The 22,352-nt window shown below is 36.8% G+C and overlaps 2 protein-coding genes across 12 annotated transcripts; one reads left to right on the top strand and one right to left on the bottom strand.

The window, feature by feature from the left end:
* Positions 1-1,799: 1,799 nt before the first annotated feature.
* Positions 1,800-9,127, bottom strand: LOC121874061 (proteasome subunit beta type-6-like). Its single transcript, XM_042377930.1, has 5 exons — positions 8,972-9,127; positions 6,252-6,451; positions 4,220-4,349; positions 3,248-3,392; positions 1,800-3,030 (listed from the first exon to the last, which is right to left on the bottom strand). The coding sequence occupies exons 1-5, from the start codon at positions 9,065-9,067 to the stop codon at positions 2,903-2,905; spliced, it is 699 nt and encodes a 232-aa protein (XP_042233864.1). The 5' UTR covers positions 9,068-9,127; the 3' UTR covers positions 1,800-2,902.
* Positions 9,128-12,044: 2,917 nt separating this feature from the next.
* LOC121874062 (transmembrane emp24 domain-containing protein 2-like) lies at positions 12,045-21,879 on the top strand. 11 transcript variants are annotated; one of them, XM_042377932.1, is made up of 7 exons: positions 12,045-12,227; positions 13,079-13,330; positions 13,887-13,916; positions 15,716-15,745; positions 18,484-18,513; positions 18,960-18,989; positions 20,663-21,879. In XM_042377932.1, exons 1-7 carry the CDS (start codon positions 12,095-12,097, stop codon positions 20,902-20,904), a joined length of 747 nt encoding a protein of 248 aa, XP_042233866.1. In that variant the 5' UTR covers positions 12,045-12,094; the 3' UTR covers positions 20,905-21,879. The 11 variants fall into 11 exon arrangements, with proteins under 11 accessions (XP_042233866.1, XP_042233868.1, XP_042233869.1 ...); XM_042377934.1 differs by lacking the exon at positions 18,484-18,513; XM_042377935.1 differs by lacking the exon at positions 15,716-15,745.
* The last annotated feature ends 473 nt before the right edge of the window (positions 21,880-22,352 follow it).

Consider the following 22,352-nt stretch of genomic DNA (forward strand, 5'->3'; position numbering starts at 1 on the left):
ATTCAAGGTGTATCGAGTAGTGTATGTTGAAAGCTTCATCTATCTTTGGTTGTAATGTAAATTTTTTAACAAGGAATAGCCCATCCGGGCACAGGTCATCGACCCACAACAGGGCCTAGGGGGAGAAAATATGAGTAAAAGAAATTAAAAATAGAAAAGAAAAAATATATATTAATCTACACCACAAAGATGCCAGAAAACAAGCTTTTTGAAGTGAGTCAGATTGTATGAGTATGGAAACACAGAAGAAGGTAGAGCATTCCACAGTCTGGTTGTGTGAGGAAAGAAGAAGGTAGAGCATTCCACAGTCTGGTTGTGTGAGGAAAGAAGGATGTACTATAATGGTTATTCTAGTGTGAACGACATCCACACAGAAACGGTGGGCACTGCGGGCAAGACGAGTGTTACAAGAACTTGGCCTTGCTGGTGGTACAAAGGATGCCAAATCCACCGAACATTGCCCGTTAAAGTACCTGTAAAAGAGAGATTGAAGCAATGTTGCTTCACTTTATATATATATATATATATATATATATATAAGTAAATCACTGTAGGTGCATGTGATCGATGTATATGCCAATACCCAAATAGTTTGTAATGAAAATTATGTGCCACCTATAATTTTTCATGGGCAACTTTTGGTGTTATTCTGGATGTATTTAAGTACATAAGTAGCCAAACATTAAATTCCACTTGTAAAAGATAAAGGATTTCCCCAGACAAGATCTCAAAGGGGTGACCTAACATAACTTAAGTCTTACCAATTCAACTGTAATCTTGATCACATCAACTTTGTTCAAAATCTCATTAAAGCTAGGTACTCGCAATCATGATCATTAATTGGCAAGTAGAAGGGTGCTTTTACTGAGATTGTGAAGAAAAAAAATTGTTTCTTATAAAATAAATTCAGTTAGAAATTAATATCATTAACCACTACAGCTCCTCCCCAACTTACGACGGGGTTAGGGACCCAAATCCAGGTCGTAAGACGGAAATGCTTAAATAATACATAGAAAATCTAAAATGGGTCTCTTTTTCTTCTCAGCACCACAAAACACTCACTTTTGAGCTTGCCAGCCATTTTGAGGTGAATTACAAAGGAAAATTTTGTCTGTGTACCGACTTTGGGACTTGAAAATACGTAATTTGACCAAATTTTGGTACGACCGAGGCAGGACATAAGGGCGGGTGGTAGTAAGTCGAGTAGGTCGTAAGTCGGGGAGGAGCTGTATAATGCTGTACATCCAGAGTAAAATTAAAACAAATTTCCAATGAAACTTATAAGGTCAGAGTAATTAGGGCTGCAAAACAAAAGAAATTCGTTCAGGAGTACAGTAAACCCTGTTAATAAAAGATATTCCCAATAAAGGTTGTCTTTTTATGTTGGAAAACTAATAAGTTTTCTCAACAGTCAGTAGGGTGTGTAAATATCCAAAATATAAAATACTTGACCACAGCTCCTTAAGAATCTTTATGGATTTTGGTCGAAGAGTTGTACTTCTGATAAATACTGGTCATGCTGACACAAAAATTCACTTCACATTGTAACCCTAATTAATCACCACCTTTAACTTTTTAATGGTGATTTTTTGGTGTTTCTTCAGGATGTGTTTTTACATAAAAAAATTTCAGAATAATTCCCTTGCCATATTTGACAAACTTTATAAAATATTTATTTCAGGGTTAATCTTTGATATAGTACATGTATGCTGAAAATACTCCCGAGTTTAAATATTTTGGCCTGTAACATTGACCTTCCTAAACAACATGAAAAAAAATGGGGCAAATAAAATGCATTATTATTATTTTAATGAATTATAATTATTGACCACTCCACATCCTGTTATCTCAGAAAAGCTATTTAACTGACCTGCAGTGCACATAAACACTGCTGATTAATTTTTATTTGAATGTTTGTGTTATTACTGACAGTGAGGTGTATGATTAAGTTTTTCAGTAGTCTAGGCTGGCTAAACACCCACTCTGAAGGTTTGGTAAAACCAAAATCTGATGTGAATTTTTTAAACCCTTTATACAAAGTGACAAAAGTAAAGTAATTTATACATGTGTATCAACAAATGCTCCAACCCCTTACAATATCATAGTTTATTCCAACATATTAATGTATTCTAATTCAACCGAGTAACTTTTGTGTCTGTTATTACCATAGAATACAACATATATTCATACCCTGTACTAATCTGAATTGTATGTAAGGGTTACTGCAATGAAAATATGTAGTAGTAGTAGTAGTAGCTATGACTGATAACCAGAGTTGAGAAAACTTGAAGACAATATGTTCCAGTCATGACTAATTTAACCACTACTGCATTTCTCCAGAAAACACCATCAAGTTGCCAGGCAGTAAATATTATAAAAAATAAGATGTAAGTCAAATATCAACATGGGTAGCAACATTGAAATGCAGGAGTTGGATATTGTAAAAGATATAAAGCACTTAAAGATAAAAAATATAAAAATTAACAATCTGTATTGTCACTTTGAAAAGGTTCACACAATTCTAACAAAAGAAATATTCCTTTAATTACCCTTTCTAAATGTACCTCCGAAGGTGTTAACATTAGTTCAAACAAACAAATACACAATATCTGCTCATAAGAAGTTAATTAAACCACTTTATAAAGCCTTGTATGTACTCATTTCTACTGGAATTATGAAATGCTGGTTAGCCATAATACTGTAAAACAAAACTAAGTACAGCACAGTATCTGATATAGGTCGAGAAGAGAACCAAATATTTAAATACAGATTTATTGGAAGTAATTTCTGCTAATGTGAAACAAAAACAATGCCTCCCTCATCTACTATTTCAGTGTTATAAAAAACTTCCTCAAAAAACAATAAATTTAAGCCAATGACAGCCTATTGTGTATGCTGTTCACTATCCCTGATAAAACTCTGGCAGTTCATTATGAAGATATACACGCCGATCTACTCCGTCCTTTGTGATGACCGCCACACGTACTACACCTCCACTACTCCCATCACGTGTCAAGGCCAGGGTGAGAGCTGAAACAAGCATTTCTTTCAGTATCCCATTTTAAAAAAAGTAATCCTTTGCTTTCAATGTATACAGGTACTAATTGAAAGTAAAAATATAGTCTGAAGCATAAAATCTCATGGGAGCTAAAATGAGGAAATTTCATGGACACTTTCATTTTACTTTAGAGAGGTACTGTTTCTAGGATGACCCTGAAGAGGAAACTGTCAATAGCAAAATACTAACTATTTTTGACAAATTCAACTGTCTCTTCCATGTTCATGTTGGGCTTGTAAGTTGCATCAATATGACCCCACACGTAAGTGCTGCCTGAACCTCCAATTGCCACTGGCTGACGGACCATCATACCTCCTAAAGGTATTGTGTACACCTGAAATTAATTCAAAATACACAAATAAACCAAATAACTGTTATTCAAAGGACAAAAAAAAAAATCATGGCAAACCTTACGCAAACAACTTATATATCTTATAAGGTCATCCAATGTGGATACATAAGCCTAAAAAATTTAACTGCTTGCATAAAATACTTCATGCAAAATACTCTGGTATTGCTTGTAATAAATATTCAGAAGCAAATAAATACAGTCACATCCAAAGTCTCTTTACCATCCTGGCTAGAGGGAAGGCAAAGCCAAGGTTGAAGAAAGGCCACGACCAAGATTCACTAACAGGCTACAATATTCATAAGAATTTAACGAGTTCATATCTCCTGTGGTGGTGATTCACAAAAGAGTTATGAACTCCACAACTCAATTTATAATGGCTGACTTTTCTTCAAGACCTATGGTGGTTCCGGAGGTCTCATAAGCTTCTTCAAGGCGGAAATAAGGTCACATAACTCCCGTTTTCTCTACTACACAACCCATAGCAAAACACACAGAGCTGCCAGACCAACTTCAAGTGTCACTAGTGAAAATGGAACTAATACTGAAGGAGATGGGTAACAAAGGAGGAGTTGTGTATTTTCGTTAATTATTTCCACAGATGTTCTTATCATTATTGTAATTATTTTACACTACCCTTAACCATATTCATGCTTCTAAAGTCAGCTTAAAATTTTCCCTTTGCATTCTGTTCCTTCAATTTGCACACACTCCTTCTCAGAGCAAACAAACCATCTTGCTTTTCCCTCTCTAGTTTTTTTAGCAATAAATAAATACAACTTTTGATTTAATAAGATAAAGGAATTGCTTACCTGACCTCCCTTAGATTTGTCCCAACCAGCCACTATAATCCCAGCCATCAGCATGTCTCGGTAGTTGTAACAGATCTCTTTGAATGTATTAGCTGCTATCTGAACCAGAGGGGGTTCTCCTAGCTTTACCCTGTCAGTGGTGAAGGGTATGAGTTAAGTATATTTACACCAATATCAATAAACAGACAACTCCTAAACAGTCATTTATGAACACTAATTTCTTATCCGTAATGATAAAATTAGAGTTTAGAAGGAAAGACAACGGTGAAGAGTAATACTGTACAAAAAACAAATGAAAAATGAGGAGAAAAGTTGTCATAAGGCTTTCAAGAAGACAAGAAGTTGTGTGCTGGAAGCTGGGAAAATTTTGGGGGCTATACAGTACAGAGTACAGTACAGTATTGCACATGTAAAGGGGAGAAAATGGAGACGGGGAAAATAGTTTAAACACAGATAAATGCAACCTATGAGAGAGAAGTTGAACTTTTCTGTTTAGGAAGACTTTTAAATGACAGGGAAAATCATAAGTGGGGAGATGAGAGAAGCTTCAAGAAAGTTTAAGTGCATGAAAACACTGTGTAAGTGTTGAGGTTAGGAAATCCCAAAGATACAGAATGGATGACAGGTGTGTACAGGTTATGAATGATACAGGAAAGAGCATCAAAGAATGGCAGAGAGCATCTATAGCACATTCTTCAGTAAGAAGGGAAAGATGATAAGAATGAATTAAAAAGTCAATGCAGATACATCTTCTCTGGATCTACCAAAAAATATACTCATGAATTCAGGGCTGTGGAGTCGGAGTCGGAGTCGGAGGAAATTTCGGCTTGTGGAGTCGGAGTCGGTAAAATTGTCCAGACTCCGACTCCGACTGAAGCTATTCTGTTCCTAAGAACAAATATATGAACTCAGGCATATTCATTGCAGTGATTCCACTGATCCCACTAATTTTCTTAAATTATTAAAAGAATTTATTTCCATTTTATAAGCATTATTATGAATTTATTGTAGCAGGCACAGTATAGCACTATAATTTTGGACGATAGTCTCTTCTTTACCATTTGAAATTTTGAATTATATCAAATTTTGTTTCGTTGAAAACTGCACAGAGGCTCTCAGCTACAAAACAATTAGCTACAACCTGTTTTTGGTGAGATTAAGGCAAATTTAATTTAATAACTTAATCATGTAAGGTTTATCCATTTTCCTTAATAAGGTATTCATTTCTTTAATGTACATAAATATATAACTTTACTTTAAAAGGAATTGTAGGATCATCATTTAGATCCACATCAGATTATGAGCTTAAACAAAATTCATATGCTGAGATCGAACTTTTAGATATACATGTAAATGGTGTTTTCTAGTTAATATCTTGAATTCTTAATAAATTTATTTTTCTTTTGATTGAAACTTTGAAAGTCAAGCCTATCATCTTTTTGTAGTTCTTAAATATCGTCCAGATCATTAATAAAGCTGTAGCAGTATAGCCACGGTGTTTTACTTTTTACCTATGCAGGTTACAACATACAAATTACAATTAGGATGGTAGAAATAGTTGTTACAAATAGGCCAAGGAGTCGGAGTCGGAAGCATAAAAATTTGAGGAGTCGGAGTCGAAGGTTTTGTCTTCGACTCCACAGCCCTGCTCATGATAGTGAATAAATTATCTTGAGATAAAAACATGACACTTGGGGATTTTTCCTAGGAAATTTCTGAAGATTGTTAGCCCTAAATGTTGCAAAGTTCCCAAGGCCAGAGGGGGTACTTAAAAGAACAATTTTTGCTCAGTTTTCAGGCTGTCAATTGAGATACCATTTCAAAAGATAAACTAATAAACTAAGAACATACCATAATGTACCAAATTTTTAAACTCATCTGTGAAAACCTGAGCCTCTTGGTGTTAACATATTGTTGCATTTTTAAGAAACCTCTTTAACTACAAATGGTTGATCCTGATACCATATAATCCTACAAAATCCTCAAGTCAAGTTGTCAGAACTATATAGACATATAGTTAGCAGTTACTTACTCCAGGATTTCCATGTGTGATGAAACAACATCAGCAATAGCTTGAGTATCTGCAGCCGAACCAGAGCGACAGCAATAAATTCTGTCTGTTACCCGTGTCAACTTGTCAGTCACACGATTAGAAACATACGTGCCCATGGATGTACGGGAATCAGCACCAACAACAACACCGCCATCAAATTCTGTAGCCATGATGGAAGTCTGAAAAGTGAAGTCAATTAATAAATCATACCTGTAGTATATTCAAATAACACACTTTGCCACGCTGGTTTTTCATACAAAACTAACTTAAAATGCCACAATTTCACTGTCGTAGTTATGGCAAATGTGTCGCTTGAAGAAAGTTGCTTTTATTGGTACCAGATGTCAAAGTAGTACTTTCTGTTTAATATTGTAAGAGGTCTGCCTTCTGACTAGGTTAGGTAGGTTTCTTTGGTTGGTTAGGTCAGGTTCTACAGTATTATGTTCTGTGCATTGTCGTATCATTTTCATTACTTATTATCAACAAAAGAGAGAAAATGAAAGAAATCAAACAACACGTTCTGGTGGTAGCCACCTGCTCCTGGAATACCGTAACTTCCCCAACACAAAACTCCTGGTTCTCACTGGGGTGTCCCCCTAGATTGTTCAGGGAAAGGGGGAGTAAATCTCAACAATGAGCCATTTGTGACAGAAGTGAAAGTCAAAATCATTCAATACACATCCAAAACCACCGGAAAAACATAGTTTGGATATCTAAAACAATTATGGACCTTAAGGAAAAATTTACCAAGCTTTTCATGTGTATCACACCTGGCAACGAGACACCTGTTTTATATTTGTAGTGGATATTTTGCTGTGACCGGCTAAGTTCATACTAACACTATTTTACCGTGAGTGCAGTCTGATTGGCTAAGTACCGCCCCCCGGCTAGGAACTTAGGGTGAATTTTTACTTTCGGATGAGTCCCCATGGGTTAACCAATATGTTTTCCCAGTGTATTTTGGTGCATTTTAAATGAATCTGACCTTCATTTAGAGGAAATTGCCCGTTTTTTGTTGTGGGAAATCAGGATTTTTGGTTGGGGGAGAAAACGAAAACGAGTCGTCTAACCTAAAAAAAAAACGTAACCTAACCTAAACCCTAGCCGAGGGCTCCCCCTCCGGATCCCCAGTAGGCCTAGCTTAAACTAACTTAACAGAACCTAAATGTTTCAGTAGTTTAAAACTTTGGGGTGCGCCATGTCCAAAATTACAATAGTGTACCTTAGTTAGAAGTTGATAGAATGATCGCCTTTCTCATAAAACTCGGCAATAAACTTTAAAATAATCGTAGGAGGACGAATGACAACCAACCTCCACTACGTCCATTGTGAGACTGGTCAATAAAATTAAAATCCGTACCCAGGCTGCTCCCTTTGAAAAAAATTCAAATTTGATTGGTTGAAAATTTTTTAGCCTCTGTCTTATAGGCAGAAGTATTTAAATAAATGGGTTAATTACATTTGACTTATATACTCTATCACCCCCTGTAACTTTCCACTAGCTATGAGGTAGCATGTTCAGAGCAAGTGATACGGTGTGCTCACGGGAAGTTGCGTCACTTGGTGCCGAGTTAACCGGCTCTCTGGCCATCTATTGTGGGCAGTAGTTTGATAACCCTGACTAGAAGAAGACGTGATTTGGAGCCATCGTGGATGGTTCCGTCATCCCTCGAGGGAGGATGTCGGATATATTTCCGTTCTTCCCTCAATGGGTCCCAACTCACCTCACCCAACTATCTCATCGACAGGACATGCTTGGCAGAGCTATTTAACATAGCCTCCGTCCTCATTTAACACTCATAGCTACAGTGGTTAAATTACGGTGATAATCCTTTTTGAGAGTGTACATATAAACCTTTTATAATAAATACAAACAAAGGAACATATTGGATTTCACTACAAAAGATCCAATAAACTTTGATCTATATTTTAGCATGTCTAAAATATAAGGTAATGACTGTGCTTCACAAGTGGTGACAACCCAGGAAGGTTGTTACATATATGACAGTTTCACAAGTAACTGTTATATTTACACTAACAGTCACCTCAACAGATACACAGTTGGTAAAGGTAGAAATATTCTGTTCTCGCCATTACTGTGTCATACTGTTACATGGTTACTAAGAAGTATTCGTTTTATGGCGATATCGATGCATCATTGGTCACGACTGGATGACGTTAGTCAATATTGCGCATCACGCAACATCTCCTCACAGACGAAGACTGAAAACTACGTAAAATCAATTCAATTCAATTGTGTCACTATTATCCATTTCCGCCTGGTATATATGGGGTTCAAAATACTCAGAATAGGAAGATCTAAATGTTTCAGTAGTTTATAACTTTCGGAGGCGCTATTTCCTAAAGAAAAATAATACCGACTTTTATGGGTACGATTTATCTTGGGTATGAGTTGTCTTGGGTACAAGATGACCCTAACCCAAAATAGTGGTGACGAAACGGGTTGGTGACGATATGAGAAGATCCCATGTTTACAACTACACAATGATCGACTCATGGCGGAAAAATACACCAGTCACGGTCAAATATATTTTCGCGTTATACGCCGGTAATGGACGAATAGCCAGAGCACACTCACGGTAAAATAGCGTTTGTAGAAACACCCGCTCACGGCAAAATATCCACTGCCTTTTATATTTAGTTGTTGTATGATTCGTAAATCATCAGAAAATACTTACCCCCGTCAAGAGTTCACTATTCATCCAATCGGGTGTTAACGAAGTCAAGTGAGAGGAATTCATTGTAGAGTGACTTGATACAGCCGCCGACGCCATGATGATGAAGGTTGTTGTCTAACTGCTGAGGGACGGGGCTAAACATACTAACAAATATATTTTTATCGAATCTTAATACATTTTACATGATTAATTTCTTTAAATAACTAAAAAAATAATTCTTAACATAAAATTACCAATAATAAAGCAAAACACGGGACTAAAACTATAATTCAGTTGTATTGATGACCTAAAGACCTCCCGGCAGTTCTGTATCTCAGCAGTGGAGTGAAGTTGGACCCTCACCTGCATCTTGTGATCGGGGATGGAACTTTTAGCGAATGCCTATAATACTCTTCGGTTGTCTCAGCGGGTACATTGTCTGCCTCGTCAGTCTCCCCCACAGTCTAAGAACAGACTTTGTGGTAATCTTTTGCATCTTACCGGAAATCCTTGTTAAATACCTTGTTAAATACTCAACCAACTTCATGACTTCTACTTTGCTGAGACTTAGGGAAATCTTTGATGTAAAGAAGACATTTGTGTATAATGAAATAAATCCACAAAACGGAAGCTTTTAGCTGTGTACGGTCACGAGAGGAGAGATGGGTGGGTTAGAGCCTGGATTGACCATCGAGAAATGCTCCCAGTGTCTAGGAATACGAGGGGATCCCTACACAGAAATTCAAGACATGGGTTGGATCAAACGATGAGCAGGACAGGAGGATGTATGCAAGAGCCAGAAACCAAGCAAAGAAAGAGTGTAGAAGGGCTGAAAAGGAGTTCCAGAGGCTGGTTGCAAGCGAGATCAAGTCAAACCCAAAGGCATTTTACCGCTATGCAAAGTCGAAATTAAAAACGCGAGTAGGAGTATCAGACCCGAGGCTTGAAGATGGTAGTTACGCAGAATTCTGACCAGAATAAAGCTGAGGCATTGAACAGCTTCTTTTCCTCGGCGTTCACAAGAGAGGATGCAATTAACCTTCCTGCGTTTGAGGACAGACGGTTCGACATAGCACTGACACACATTGTGTTCACAGAAGAGGGTATTAGAAATAAACTGTCGAAGCTAAAGGTCCATAAGAGCCCCGGCCCTGACAAGGTGCATCCTAGAGTGCTAAGAGAGTTGCAAAAGGACCTCTGTGGGCTCCAAGAATGTTCGAAGAAATGGCTGCTGAGATTCAATGTCACGAAGTGTAAGAGGATGCACCTGGGGCGTACCAACGGTAAGGAGGCGTATCATATGTCCCAACGGGATGAAGAAACTGCACTATTTGAGATTGAATGTGAGAAGGACCTAGGTGTGTATGTTGACAATGAACTGAAGTTCTCGGGTCATTGCGAGAAGAAGGTAAATCAGGCAAATAAATTATTGGGTCTTATAAGAAGGTCGTTCAGATATCTAGACGGTCCGTTCCTCGTAACGATCTTCAAGAGTGAAGTGCTTCCCCATCTGGAGTACTTTCACCCCGTCTGGTCCCCGAGATATGCTAGGGACTGTCAGTTGGTTGAAAATGTTCAAAGGAGGGCCACCAGACTGGTGCCTGCACTTCGGCACCTCAACTACCCTGAGAGATTGGAGCGCCTGAAATTGCCTAGCTTATACTACAGACGGGCAAGAGCTCACACTCGGTGCTGTCACAACACTTTCTGGTAGATTGTTCCAAGAGTTCACAACTCTCACTCCGAAAAAGTTTGCCCTCACAGTTTTCTGGACTTGCGGTTTCTTCAATCTTGAGCTGTGACCCCTTGTGGGGCGAGCGTCCGCCAGCTCCAGGTAAGGACACTCGACTGAGTAGTGCCCCTTGAGATGCTTATACACCTCTATTAGGTCGCCCCTTAAGTTTTACGTGAAATCTAAAAAAAAATCAGAACCCGGAGGTGTTGAAACACGCAAGAAAGCAAGGATGAGATCAGAAAAGCAGCTTTTAGACCAAATCATATGCAGAACATTTGCGCTCTTTGGTATGGGTGCCCTGAGGCCGCGTTAGGCAACCTCCGAATCAGAAAATTGCGATTTTGACCACGTAAATGAGCTTTTTTTGGAAAAGTTGCCAGTAATAAATCTATCTTAGAATTAATTTTTACATAGGGATACATAATAGCCACTTTGATTTGTCCAATTTTCAACCCTGAACCCAGAGTATTAGTTTTATCCTCTTCGCCACTGATCGGCTCGTTAGCGCCCAATATCCTTCAAAATCGTATAAATAACATAGGGCTAACAAGCTAATACATGATTTATAACAACTTTGACTGAATGTTATTTTAGACATTCGCTAATAGTTCCATTTTCTTACCACAAGATAGGAAGAAGAGGCAGAGGCTGGCTCTATGTTCGTGGGACATTTATAACACCAACTCCAACCCTTTTGTAAATTCTCGTTTATTTTAATTTTGCTGCTTGTCGTAGTAAAAATATATTTACGCGTATGTTAATATAACTCGGGAAAGCTCGAATTGTATGGCCAAATAAGTAAAACGTGTCAATGGAAAACAAAAAATATCATACTGTACTTGGTTCTCTACAAAAATATAATGTTAATTTTTCATTTAAAATAGTCTCACATGCTGCTGTAAAGTTAATATATAAACTCTGCTATTTAAAAAATGAAGAAATATATATTTAAAATATATATATTGTCTATTATCAGTTTGGTGATACGTATTCCACTGAAAAAGATAAATTATCCATATTCCTCCAGATTTTTAAGGAGACAGTTTTACTTGCCGATTACTGGAATAATCTCCACATACCCCGACTTTGAGGATAAAATTAAGAATTATATTAATAATTGTATAATATGAGATAGAATAAAATGCCCTAATATTTCTAATAACAATACATAATCAAGTCTAAAGCCACGTATTTTCCTCCCACTATATGCAAATAAAACATTAAAATTACATTATATTCCCAAAAATTATATATATGATTCAAAATATACTAATATAATTAATTTTAATCATAAGATAAAAAAGATTTAAGGTAAAGTTTAAAAATTAGTTAAAATTCCTGGTGGGTGGGAGGGGGGTGAGGTAGAGAGACGTGTCAGCTCCAGACTTTCCCCTAACATCAACACCATCATGACTCTAAGACAGTTGTTCACCTTTTTGGGTATATTTTCACTCCTTAGCGTCGCAGAAAGTTATTTTGTGACTGTAGATGCCCATGCGGAAGAATGTTTCTTTGAGAAGGTTACAACCGGCACGAAACTTGGTGAGTTATTGCCCCTGACGAATATTAATAAGAAACTAATGTTATTGTGTCCATATTGAGGGTAAGTGGTTATTTTTAACGTTTATGGATGTTTTATGGTGGATTAATATGTATAGATTGCAGTTAACACACAGGGAAACATTATAGCCTCATCATACTTGTTGTAGATGAATTGTAAAGATGCTATACGTGGTAATCTTGCGGAATGGCCCGGGATTCCAGCTTCTTATAAATTTCCCTTTTAGAATATAAACCTAGTGAACCTTATGTATATTAACCTACCTAACCTAACTTAGAATAACTTATTTTCATCTTAGGATACGTAGGTTTGCTTCATCTTATCTTCGACAAATTATACACTAATGTAAAGAAAGTAATATGACGTCAGTGGGAGCTAGCACATTGACAAAAATTTGTTTTCAGATAAAAAAAGATTCTGCAAAAAATTTAAGAAAGTTTAAACTTCTTCACCTTGTTTAGGATATTTTTGTGGCAATAAATAATAGAAAATGTTCAAGTTGCTGGTTCTTGGGGGACATTGTTCTAGAGAATTACCATACTCTGGTTCATCTGTTCTGGTTAGGCTCATGTGTTCTTTAGGGTGCTGACTGTAGTGTGGCATGATGTAGGTAAGAGCCATGCAGGAGCTTCTTCCTTTGCTAGAGTGACCCAATGGGGTTTTTATTATTAGGTGTAGTGTCTTGTCTTAACTCATCCTTAAGCAGGGAATGGGTGATGGAGGCACGGTCAGGTACTGTGGGATTGTCAACAAATTGCAGGCTAGACATTTCTTTGACCACATGGATTTTCTTTTTTAAGTCATGGAAAATTTATGAAGGAATCATTTTCAGGATTGGCTTTTGAGGTTGCAGAAGGTGGCTTTCTTGATATAGACATCAAGATCTACAGCCCCGATGGGAAGATCGTTCACGAGGGCGAACGCGAATCCAATGGCCGGTACACGTTCCCCGCCAGTATGGATGGTGTCTACACGTACTGCTTCTCTAACAAAATGTCAACCATGACCCCCAAGATTGTTATGTTTTCCATGGATGTTGGTGAGGGAATCAAACCTGGCCATGAGGCTGCAAACGGAGAGGAAGGTGAGTGATATTGACTAAACTACAGTTGAACGGTCAGCTTAGATATTGATTGATAGCATATTCTGTACAGGTTATAGGAGTTTTTTAGTAGCTATAAATATTATAGAATTTTGTAAAATAGAAGTTTGTTTTCTTCTTCATAAAACTTCACCTAAAATGTATATATTGTACACTATTATTGTTTTGATTTATTGAACTGAATAAGTTGAAGATTTATACACTGAAATAAGACCTTGTAGATCTGAATTATACAAGTTGTATATAAAGTCGCATTTTTAATGTTAAATGAGTTAGTGTGTTCAGATTCCGATAATTTTGTAAATATTACTGTAATGTTTTACTTAGGATGTATAGAGTGTAAAGAATATTTATTACCAATGATTTGAACTTTTATTATCATTTTTATTACAGTATAGTATACCAACTTTAAAACAAATAGTTTTTTGTGTGTGATAAAGTACTGTACCGTAGCTATGTATAGTGCTTTGGGGTCATCTCTTAACTCATGTGCTACTCGGGTTACTGTGTCTTATTGTGTGTCATCTGGTTTACACAGGCTGGTACGCGCAGAACCTCCCTCACACAGGTCTGTCGTCACTCTTTCCCCATTGTAGAAAATCTTTGCGGCTTGTGACATATTGCACTTCACTCACTTAACACTGTCATTCACCAGTGATATTGTTCTTTATCTCACATTCCCTCTTAATATCAAAGCACTGACGAAACTTTCCAGAGATTTTGTGCATTAAATTTTTCCTCTAAACTGTGGATAAGAGAACACTATTGCATCACGGTTTTAATGAACCATTTAGTTGTGTTCCAACATCTCCGTTTAAGAGAAAAATTTAATGTATCAGCCTCTGAGAACTGAAGCCCAAACCCTTCATCTTCTCAGACCAGTCTCCCTTTACTTCATCACCCCTTCTTATTCCTGGATTTCTTCTCACTCCATCATTCCTCCTTGTAGCAGTTAACATGTACAGTCGGGGAATGTTCCACGTAGGACACATGGTCAAAAGTTCGAACCTCTGAATGTGAGACCTATGGTAATGAAGTAGTAGCCAGACACTCACCAATCTGGTAAGTGTGTGTGAGAGGGGGAGGGGGTTATGGGAGTTGATGACATCACAATATCATCGGCCAATCATAGTGCCTAGAAGGTATTATCATACTGCAAAAGTGGTAAACTCACCAGGAGTTCTATAACTCAAAATGGACCACCAACAAAGCCAAATTGCTCTTGGAGGACAGGGCGGATTGTTGGTTTGTGACAAGCTGAGTACTCCAAACAAGGAATTGCCCATGAGCTCGATGTTTCAACTACCACTGTAAGCAAGTGGATCAAGAGATGGGGCGAGAGTCGCAACTTGATTGACTCTCACACACAGTTAACAGATTGGTGAGCGTCTGACTACTCTCTTCTCACACTCAGAATGTTTGAACTTGTGGGTGGATGTCTTATGCGAAACATTTCCCGACTGTTCATTAACGTCTGGCATTTAAGAATTAATTCTCTTTCCACATGCATGTCTTTGGACAAATTCTTAATATGATCTCAGCATTACTCTTGAGCAAGTTCCTTCTCATTTATGTCTTGCTGGCATAGTGACTGTACTGTGTTTTAATTGTTGAGATATGAATTTATTAATTTCGTTTGATTGTTAATTTATGTTTCTTCTCTATTTTGCTATGTTCTATATGAAAAAAAAATAGCTATTGAAGTTACTCATGTTTAATTTCTCTTATTAGTAACAGATGAGGTCAAGACGCACATATTTTTACATAATACTGTATGCTGGGAACAATAATTTAATGGAGGAAATTAGCAGGGGATATGGATAGGATAGGTTTAAGATAGAAGTCTACAGTTCCTAAAGTTACACATTGTACTTAAAATTCTCATCATATAGTGTTATAGGTGTTTGAATACTGGACTAGTTCTTCCAGCAAGGAAGTTAAAATGGAAGCTGGTCATTGTTACATGGCTCAGATGATAGTGCTTTGGACTCGTAACTCATCCTGCTAGTGTGTGTTGACTCGACCAACAGTCTCATCGCTTACCTGGGCTTAGCTAACCTTCAGGCCATCCCCAAACTTGTTGGAAATGGCATAAGGAATACTTTAATAAGGACAACAATGCTGGCTCGTGTACTTGCCACTTGGTGTAGCAGGAATTTCATAATTAAATATGTGCAGTACATAATTATTTTGAATCTTTCATTCGACCACAAATCCCCCAGTTTTGTGTCAGTATATTTTTGATCATCTTGAATATTAATGAAGCTTTTTCTAATTACTTACAATACCATAGTTCCATTTTTGAGACAGCCACTTCTTGAACCATTTATGGTGTGTTTTTCTAATGTTTTCTTCTGCTTTGTGCAGGGTGGGACATGCAGAATTTCTCCCAAACAGGTCTGTCGTCATACATTTCCCACCTCATTGAAATAGCTTTAATAAAACTTAGTGCCCCCTTTCACACAGTCCTCAGTTAATCCATGAATTACCATAAATATTCCCTCCTGTACATTATATAATTACTAACCAAATTAACCCTCTGGTTCTCCTAGCCATGGTTGGAAATCTCAATCCCTCGCTGTCTTTCAACACAAACAGCGTTGTTTACAATCTCGCCCCCTCGCAGTCTTTCGATGGTAACAGGAACGTTTTTTCCGTTTTAGTAAACATTGGGTGGAGTGATCCAGACCCAAATTGCACACTTAGAAATACATCTGCCAGCCCACAAGGCTAGTGGGAGGAACATAGGTAGTTGATAGGACCAGTCCACTGTTAATGCATTTCTGCTTGGGAGGGGTGCTCTCAATGTGAGATATGACTAAGCAAGAGGGATTGCGCCAGTACAGGAGCTCTTAGCGATGAAATCTGCATCGAAAGACCACGAGAGGGTTAATGGTTTTCAATGGTATTAATTACCATATAAAATCATTAATAATAGTTTGGCTATAAGGAACACAGATAATGTTCACTTACCTTATAAAGATTTTAAAATCCTAATCCCCATCTTTTATAACAACTTAACAGCTTTAGAGTTTCAGTCAACAGATCTATAACCTGTGATTGTGCTCTGTGGTGTACAGTACATAGAAGAGGATTTAAAGAAGTTCTAGCTACAGTATTTGGAATACTTGCACATCCACTTGTCTGTCGTGTTCTTGTTTTGTCCAGCAGCAATTTCAAGTCTGAAAAGAATATTCCTACAGTTAGTTGAAAACCTTGAAAGGAAAGATAAAAAATATTCCCTAGCTTTTATTTATTTTCACATCTTCAAGGCAAAGGATGTTTTAAGAAATCCAGTGAAAGCTTAGCACCCTTTCTTTTTATTTCTTTGCGAGTTTGTAAAGATAAAGTGTGTTTATGTTGTGAGTATGAGTTGATACTTGCACAGTTTCAAGGATTTACTTTATGTAAAAGTACCATTTTTATTTGACATTCTCCCATGTCTGACTGTTAGGCCAATGACTGTACAGTACAGTACTCTACTGTGTTTATATATTGAATGGGCCTCTTATCTCCAGCATCTATTATCCTTCTCCTACTTTGATCTGGGGTGGGTCATGAGGTACAAGAATCTCAAAGAAGGGAAGAAATGGGGCGTGTCTCATTAAAAGGGGGAGGGAGGTTAATAAGTAAAGTACAGTCATGAACGAAACTTCTGTCACCTCTTCTGCTGGTCCATGAACCCCAAGATGCAAACTTGAGAACCTGAGACACTGATGTGATATTCTGTCCATAAATGCTTCAGATTCACGAGTCTGAATCTTAGGGTTTGTGGAGCAGCAGAAAAGGTGACAGGACTTTTGTTTGTGACTGTACTGTACCTCATAGAAGGGAAGACACAATAGGGAAAAGGCTGCAAGAATGTACAAAAAGTTAGGAGGAGGAGCTTTAACTTAACACACACAAATATCCTCATGCATTCACCACCTCAACTGTTATATGCAGTGTACAAAGTGAGTCTTAAGCATCCACATTGGCTCATAGTGGTTACCAAGTTGAGCCATTGGATTAATTTATGAATAAAAAAGCATTTACTGTATTGTGTTGTGTTTTATTGTATGTGTCAGGTCTTTGTGTTCTATTTTCACTGTGGCTGTATACGAAAAAAATAAGATCTTAATTCCCATACTCGAGCAGCTGTTATTAGTCAATTTGATCACTATTATCTGTGTGCTTTATACAGTGTGTATATGTTTGTGTGTGTGAAATCACCATGATCTCTTTAGCTGTATGAATGCAACTCAGTGATCTCGGACACCTTGACTAATTTTTGTTGTTGTTGAACGGACCTATATTTTTATATTTATTATGGGAAATATGGAAAGATTAGGTGACCTTTATACAAGAATTTTGAATTTTGTTTTCAGCAGCATCATTTAGCTCCAAAATACCATTCCTGATTAACTGACTGAATCACCTGACTTAACTGAGACCACCCCACATAGATTTAACTCATGATGTGTTTATTCTTTTTGTCTGCCACTTATGTTGAAAGTTGTTTTAATATATTATAGTCCCTGTCCTTTTGCAATTGAGAACAGTTTGTTAAAGAAGGATGATGTGAGGGGAGGAAGTTGTTGTAGAATTCTTAGAGGCCCTGAATATGAGATGGAGAATAGTGTTATGTGCATGTCTTGGTTAAAAAAAAATACAACCTAGCATGGTGCTAAATGACTAATGGAGAAAATAAATGTAATTAAGTTAGTTTTAGAATTACATGATCATTATACAATTTATGCATGGCTACTTAGGTAAGCTCAGTCAGAAGTTCCTTCAGTGTTTAGGAAGACAAATATTCTGCTTGGCATTGGTGTTGGCTCTGAAGTTTAAGCCATCTTGTTATTTTGATCTCACAATTTAGATTGAAGGTTTTGGTATAGAAACTGAAACTTTACCATTGCACCTGGTCTTTTGTGGCCTTTTAGACCATTCTGTACTGTAACTTGGAAACTACAGTACCTGTAGCTACTTTTCTCTTGTTTCATTTTAATTATCTTCCACTTGTTACATGAACATCATGAAGTCGTTCCTTGATGACTTGTAATTTCTGTATTTACCTCCTTGTTTATTTACTTATTAGCTATACTGTATCTTAAGTTTTTTTCTGGTACTGATGCTACCTTTCCTGTACGTAGGTGGACCCATGCAGAATTCTCCTACGCCAGGTCTGTTGCAACACCTTATTCTCCCTCCCTATTACTGTGAATTTAACCCTCCTGTCCTAACACCCTTGGAGGCCTTTATTCACCAACTATTTTCTTTGCTTATTTCATATTTTCTCCAGTATTCTCTTCCTTCTTTTTTTTACCTAAGTTTTTTCTTAATTTCTTTCTCTTCCTTCACTAATTAATTTTAAAATCAAGCTCACTCCCTACGTGCACCGAGTTGTAATCCTTGGCCTCGTCGGTGTGGTTGCGTCCGTTTGTCTGTGATGAACATCTAAGAATAGTGTATTGTACAGATTATGACAAGATTCGACAGTCCTATGCACATCATGATATATTGTGTTGTGTGAATTATGCTCTTTGTACCTTGCAAGCATTTGTCTTTTAAGCCGTATATCATATTTACTACATTTTCTTCTGATAGGCTTTCCTGTATTTCTGTCCAGGTTGGGCCTTGCAGCAACCCCCGATATCAGGTCAGGCAACATTGATTTCCACTCATCCCAATATGTTGAATCCAAATCACCCACTCGGTTAATCCTCCCAGCTTTTGTTTTAATTTGGATTAATATCTCGTGTGCTCTTATCTAACCTCTGTGGTTGATTTTTGTGGGACTAAACCTCTTGAAGCAGAGTTGTATTTTTTGTATGTGACTAATGTTCATCCCAAGTTTGTGAAGTTAAAACGATGGGATGATATGTTGGTATATCCTGCAGACAAAGTGAGGATGTTTCTTGGCATTTTCTTGTTGCTGATGATTGTTTTTTAACTCTGGTATATTCCTGAGGCAGTTGTTTATTGTGCCTTTCCTCGTGAAGTTTTGTTGATAATTTTACAGACGTTAATATTAATATGAGATATTGCAATGTTGTTTGGGTTTTACTCTCTCTCTGTGACTAGAATACTGTAGTACCTCATATTAAAAAATGTCTTGGCCTCTTGTCTGTTCGATTTTAATCTATTTTTTAACTACAGCTGTGTTAATTTTGTGTTACAACTCATATACAGTAACGATATATAAGTTCATAGTGCTTTAATACTTTTATCATACTAGCATTCTTAGTATTGTATATTAGCTTTGCCTACACTTTATGCAGAATTGAGTTTGTTTTATTTTGCACTCCCAAAAGAACAACTGCATACCTCCACGTTAAAAGGATTTATCATACTCTCCCTGTACTAGGATACCGTCCCACCTAATTATGACCATTAATTGTTGAATCACTGGTTAAACAATATACCCAATCATTTTGAATCACTGATTGTCTACTTCATTTAAATGATGGTTCGCTCCACAGCTGATTTTACTGAGTGGAATCTGTCATTCTCACTCAGAATGTGAATCAGCTTTTTGTGAGTGTTGCAGTTAGCTATAAAATACATTGTACTTTACCCAGTGGTTTAGGATGTGGATTCTAGTGAGAACAGTAGATTTGTACAGTACTGTATAGGGCACTGAATAGCATGAAGTCTAAACCTAGCACACACACACACACACACAAAAAGAAAAAAAAGACCCATTTTATGCATTTAAATTGTATGAGTAATTTTGTTTGCCTAAAAATCCTCGTGCTCTTGTATGTGTGTTATTAGATAGTTTACATTCATGTTTATCACCACCACACCGTGTCCATTTTGCAGACTGCAGTACTAATTATATTAATTTTTTTTTTTATGTTTTTCAATGTTTATCTTCCTGCAGCTTTGTCACTTTTCATTAATGTGAACTTAACTCATTCATATGCCAAGTATGTATAAACACCAAGAATTCTGTGTTGTATTTGTGGATTGTGAGTTGATTTATTAACAGCCATGGTAGTGTTTTACACAAGTGCAGATTGGCTTTGGCTTGTATACTGTATTTATTATCAAGCCTTACCTCCTCATGCTTTAATATATCATGACTTTGAATATTTGAAACAAAAACTTAGAATATCTTAAGTAATGATTATTCACATTAAAATTGGCATTCTTCATTTTGTTTTACTATTTTTAACATGTTCCTAAAGGTTGGTGGATCAGTAGGGCATCTATACCCAAATTAAGGCACAAACTCTGATTCTAATGCTAAAAACTACTTAATTTCCTTATGTCAATCTAGTGTCTGGTTGCTGTTTGGATACCTATTTACTTTTCTTTTTTCTTTAGGAGAGGCCGCTGGCGGCAACAAAATGGAAGACATGATCCGTGAGTTGTCAGCTGCACTGTCTGGAGTCAAACACGAACAGGATTACATGGAGGTGCGCGAGCGCATTCACCGCTCCATCAACGACAACACCAATTCTCGGGTGGTATTGTGGTCCGTGTTTGAGGCACTAGTACTAGTAGCCATGACAATTGGACAAGTTTATTACCTCAAACAGTTCTTTGAGGTTCGAAGGGTTGTTTAGATCTGACGGGTGACACCTTCTCCCCTCTAAAAAAAAAACTATAAATTGTAACTTAAGAAAAATGTTAATTTGTAACATTGCTCATGTTAAGTCATCAATCAATGGTTTTCCCTAGAAATTCATTCCATTTGAAATTTGCCCAACAGGTTTAATATTTCATAAATTATTGAGGATACATCATAAAAGGGACAGTTTTCTAGACATTGGGGTTCATACACAGAGTATTACTAACAGGCTTCATATACTATACAGTACTGCCACCATAGGAATATAAATATGTTCTCATTATTTACTAAATATATTTTTATTTACGAGACTGCTACTTCAAAATCACGAACAGTTTAAAATCCCGGGTCAGCTTACGCTGATTTCCTTTTACGTACTTTTTCAAAATCGGGAACAATGGAAAGTCAGCTTATAGTGATTTCCTAAGTCTGTACCTTTTGAACTAATGAACAATAGGTACCCTGTAATGATTTCTCTCACGTTTTTAACACTCAAGCCAGTTAATACAATGAAATCCAGTGATGAATTTGTTAACACTCCTTAATAAGTGCAGTTTTCCCTGTGTGTTTCTTTGCTTTGCGTTAAAACATTCAAGTGGATGAAAGTTCAAATTTCGTTTTTTTGTTTTTTGTGTTGCTGTGTCAAGGTGATGTTAAGAGTGAAAGTGTGTGATAGTTATTAGCTGTTTTTCTTCTCTGGATGGTAAGATAATGTGACAGTGGGATAACAGTAACATGACACTGACCCAGCTGGGTAGTTACTATGTAATATTTTTGTCTTTAATTCATTTAATGTCTTTGAGGATATCAATAACTCCACTATCTAAAATTATTTAATATCTTGTTCTTAAACCTTTCTTTAATGATGTTGTGGAGAATTATTGTGCTTTATATGTTTTTAAACTGTGACATGGATGTAAATTTTATGCGTGTTCTTCATTTGAAGCTAATAAAGTTTATATGATTCAAATTTGGCTTTGTATTTGTTGTTCCCGTGAATATTGTAGTACAGTATATGAATGAGCTGCAGCATTCCAAGTTTAGAGAAGCTAAACTCATCAACTTTGTCTTTGAGGATAGTTAACTAGTAATACATAATAGCCATAGTAAAAGTGAGTTGATGCAGCAAGGGCAAATTGTTTCAAATTTGTCTAATGGCAGCAGGTTATCATGGGTAGGTTAGGTGAGGAAGAGTGGAAAGTGTTTGTAAAATTGTGGTGAGGGTGAACCCAGACAACAAGTGTTCTATCTTGAATTTCACGTTTACAGATTATATTTTGAATTTTACAAGAGGTACTATATTATAATAAAATGTTTTTAAATGCCACCCTTGATTAATAGATAAATTCATTATAGGAAAGACCAAAATATGCATGATTATAGGACATGGAATATTATTTATGATTAAGAGCTTTGTGAACACTCCTGGTGATAGGTTTACTC

Source organism: Homarus americanus, unplaced genomic scaffold, assembly GCF_018991925.1.
Source record: "Homarus americanus isolate GMGI-L3 unplaced genomic scaffold, GMGI_Hamer_2.0 scaffold35332, whole genome shotgun sequence".
In the NCBI taxonomy this organism is placed as follows: domain Eukaryota; kingdom Metazoa; phylum Arthropoda; class Malacostraca; order Decapoda; family Nephropidae; genus Homarus; species Homarus americanus.

Coding starts and splice junctions, on each gene's coding strand:
- LOC121874061 (XM_042377930.1), bottom strand. CDS start 9,067: ATGGCGTCGGCGGCTGTATCAAGTCACTCTACAATGAATTCCTCTCAC. Junction 4,350..6,251: donor TCACACATGGAAATCCTGGA/GTAAGTAACTGC, acceptor CACCACTGACAG/GGTAAAGCTAGGAGAACCCC. Junction 3,393..4,219: donor ACAAATCTAAGGGAGGTCAG/GTAAGCAATTCC, acceptor AATTAATTTCAG/GTGTACACAATACCTTTAGG.
- LOC121874062 (XM_042377932.1), top strand. CDS start 12,095: ATGACTCTAAGACAGTTGTTCACCTTTTTGGGTATATTTTCACTCCTT. Junction 12,228..13,078: donor TACAACCGGCACGAAACTTG/GTGAGTTATTGC, acceptor AATCATTTTCAG/GATTGGCTTTTGAGGTTGCA. Junction 18,990..20,662: donor GCAGCAACCCCCGATATCAG/GTCAGGCAACAT, acceptor TTTTTTCTTTAG/GAGAGGCCGCTGGCGGCAAC.